The 2827-nt window shown below is 39.7% G+C and overlaps 1 protein-coding gene across 2 annotated transcripts in view; it reads left to right on the forward strand.

Moving 5' to 3' along the window:
* LOC107080755 (low-density lipoprotein receptor-like) overlaps positions 1–2827 on the forward strand; it is a 20359-nt gene that overhangs the window by 14708 nt on the left and 2824 nt on the right. The window contains exons 14-17 of one of the 2 annotated variants that reach the window (XM_015368960.1): positions 265–408; positions 494–781; positions 888–968; positions 1063–1226. In XM_015368960.1, the coding sequence (XP_015224446.1) occupies positions 265–408; positions 494–781; positions 888–968; positions 1063–1226 (677 nt within the window). The remainder of the gene's footprint in view (positions 1–264; positions 409–493; positions 782–887; positions 969–1062; positions 1227–2827) is intronic. The other variant, XM_015368961.1, reaches the window with a different exon arrangement.

Below are 2827 nucleotides of genomic sequence, written 5' to 3' on the forward strand. Positions count from 1 at the left end.
TTCTGTTGACTTCTTTCCAATTTTCTTTATATTAAGCCAGGCTAATTAGCTTCTTTTGGCCTCTTCCCACTTTGTTTTACGCTAAAATAAGCTAGGCTTATTAGCTCCTGTTGGCTTCTTCTCATTTGATCACTTGCTGTGACACCTGTTACTGTTGAGCCACTGTTAGCAAAAACATGCAAGGAACAAAACTAAGAATGTTAATAACACCTTCCATTTGCAAAATAGCTGAACTAAAGCTGTATTTCATTTTTTTTGTTCCAGGAAGGGACTGGTGTCAGGTGTCCAACAGCAGCTGTGAATTTATGTGCCTAGCTGCCCCTCAAATAGGAAGACATCCTCCAAAATATACCTGTGTTTGTCCAGATAATATGATGCTAGCAGAAGATATGAGGACATGTGTGACTGGTGGGTAAATTATCACAGGTAGTTTTTGGTTAATATGTACCAGATGAGTTATTAATAGCTACATACTTCTCTTTTTGTACTCTAGCAGCTGTTCAAACTTCCACAGCTTCTTTTGAGTCTCAATCCACAACTATCCACCCTCCTCTTGGGCCTACCATCACACCAAAGACCACTCCAAAGACAACACAGAAGCCTCAGGTTCACACTACTACAACAGTACCTCTCATAATTACCAGCACAGTCACTCGGCCAGTCCGGCGTACCACTAGGCCTATAGTTCGTACCACAACATCTTTGCCAAAGAAGCCTTCTCCTCGGCCAGAAGAGCCTAAAATCTTGCACACCACCACAGTTGCTGCTGTCACAACTCCAGGCAAGTCAGCAAATTAGCAAGTCTGAATAGTTTTATATGTCTTTTCACAGATTCCTTGCTCTGAGATCAAAGACGGTAACATTACTGTGTTTTAACTCTGCTGTAGGTGCTCCACCAAAAGTTGCTGCATCTTTACCCAAAACTACCTCCAGCACCACAACAGCTCTTTACTTTGTCCTACCTCTGGGTAATTTCTTTCGCTCAAATATCAACTAATGCTTTTTACAGCCCCCCAAAAAATCTTTTATCAATTCTAACCTTTGATTCTCCCTCTCAAATAGCGTTCATCTGTCTGGTGGCAGTCGGAGGCGTGCTACTATGGAGATACTATCGACTGAAGAACACAAACACAATTCACTTTCACAACCCTGTATATCAGAAAACCTCTGAAGACCAAGTGCACATTTGGAGGAGCCAAAGCTTTGAAGGTTACTCTTATCCTAAAGTAAGTCTCTAAAGATTCCTGTAAAGCACAGGAAGCAATTCTAAAAATGTATCTTTTTCAAATTTTGCTCAGTAACCACCACAATGTTCAAAGGATTTAATTTGAGTTTCTTTTCACATTGTACAAACACAAAGTAGAAAAATATCCACCAAAAGTCTGGTCAATTATCGTATTGACCATTCTCCTCCAGAAAAAACAAAAACAAAAAAAAAAGCTTAGTCAGTTCGGATAAAGATTATCTGTTATTATGAGTTTTGAATTCAGATTCTTCATTGGATGGTCTTTAATTGTGCAACTTTACCACTTGGTTCACCTTTCCTGTGTCTACATGGAGAAGTTTTGCCTACTATTTTTCTTTTAAAAATGGTATTTCATGATATTTGTCGACTGAATTTACAAAGCCATGGCTTAAACGCAGACATTTAATCGATGGAACAAGAACCCCTTTTTTTATGACCTTTAGCTATTTGTATAGTTTGTAACGAGTGTGTGGTTGGATGAATTTGGTTTGTGTGTTCCTGTGTGTAGGTGGGTATGTTTATTGAGTATTGCTGTGTGTATGCATGTGAATTTATCAGCTAGAGGTACATAGTTGTTGGAATGTTAAAGAGGGCAGAAGACTAGGAACGCTACCGTGCTAAAAGAAGCGAAGGGCAGTTTCCCTTTACTCCTGAAGGCCAGGAGACAGACACCAGACCCCCCACAGAGCAGACATATGCTTGACATAGGTAAAGGTCGGGAGCGAGACACAGAAGCAACAGGAAGCCGAAAAGGCATAGGGACAGATTTGGGGCATTGCCATGTCCTCCATTGCAGGTCAAGCCTTGAACTCAATCCTCAGCTGCCCGGAGTCACAAAACCTACATGTTGGAGAGGCACCAGCCCACATCAGTCAGAAGCAGGGAAGGGATTCCCATTGCCAACTCAATTTAAACAAGACTTAATGTTAAAGAAAAACAAACCCACACCATAATGTTACCACCACTATAGCTTATCTTAGGAATGTCTGCAGGGTCAGTTTTCTGATCAAATTATGATAATTAGGCCGAATATTTGCTGTGTCCTCTATAGCAGAGTTTCTTGACCTTTGTCCTCGGGGGCCACTGTTCTTAATGTTTTAGATTGGTCTTTACTCAAGCACACCTGATTTAAATGATTGTATTACCTCTCTGGCAGCCATAAAATGCTGCAAAAGCCTTTTCAACACCTTTTCATTCAGGTCAGTTGTGTTGAGGCAGGGAAACGCCTAAAACATTTAGGACAGTGGGCTCTGAGGACCAGGGTTAAAGTCCTAGGGAAATCATATTTAAATGTCAAAACAATCTGGCTTAAACATGTATATAAATGTACTCTTTATTAGACGATATTGTCCCATAATTTAGAAAATATCTATTTAAAAAAAAATCCTGTCTTAAAATCTGTGGGGGGATTTTTTTCGTTATCTTATGCAGGCCAGTTAGTTATACATCAGCTTGAACACCTTAATTCGGGCAATCATACATCAACGATCATCTGTCAATCATATTTTTTCGGTTATAGCATCTTGATTCATATGTATAGCTAATATACGCAATGGTTGAAATAAGAAATAAGAATCATTT

The sequence above is a fragment of the Cyprinodon variegatus genome, unplaced genomic scaffold (genome assembly GCF_000732505.1).
Source record: "Cyprinodon variegatus isolate N-32 unplaced genomic scaffold, C_variegatus-1.0 Scaffold2295, whole genome shotgun sequence".
NCBI lineage: Eukaryota > Metazoa > Chordata > Actinopteri > Cyprinodontiformes > Cyprinodontidae > Cyprinodon > Cyprinodon variegatus.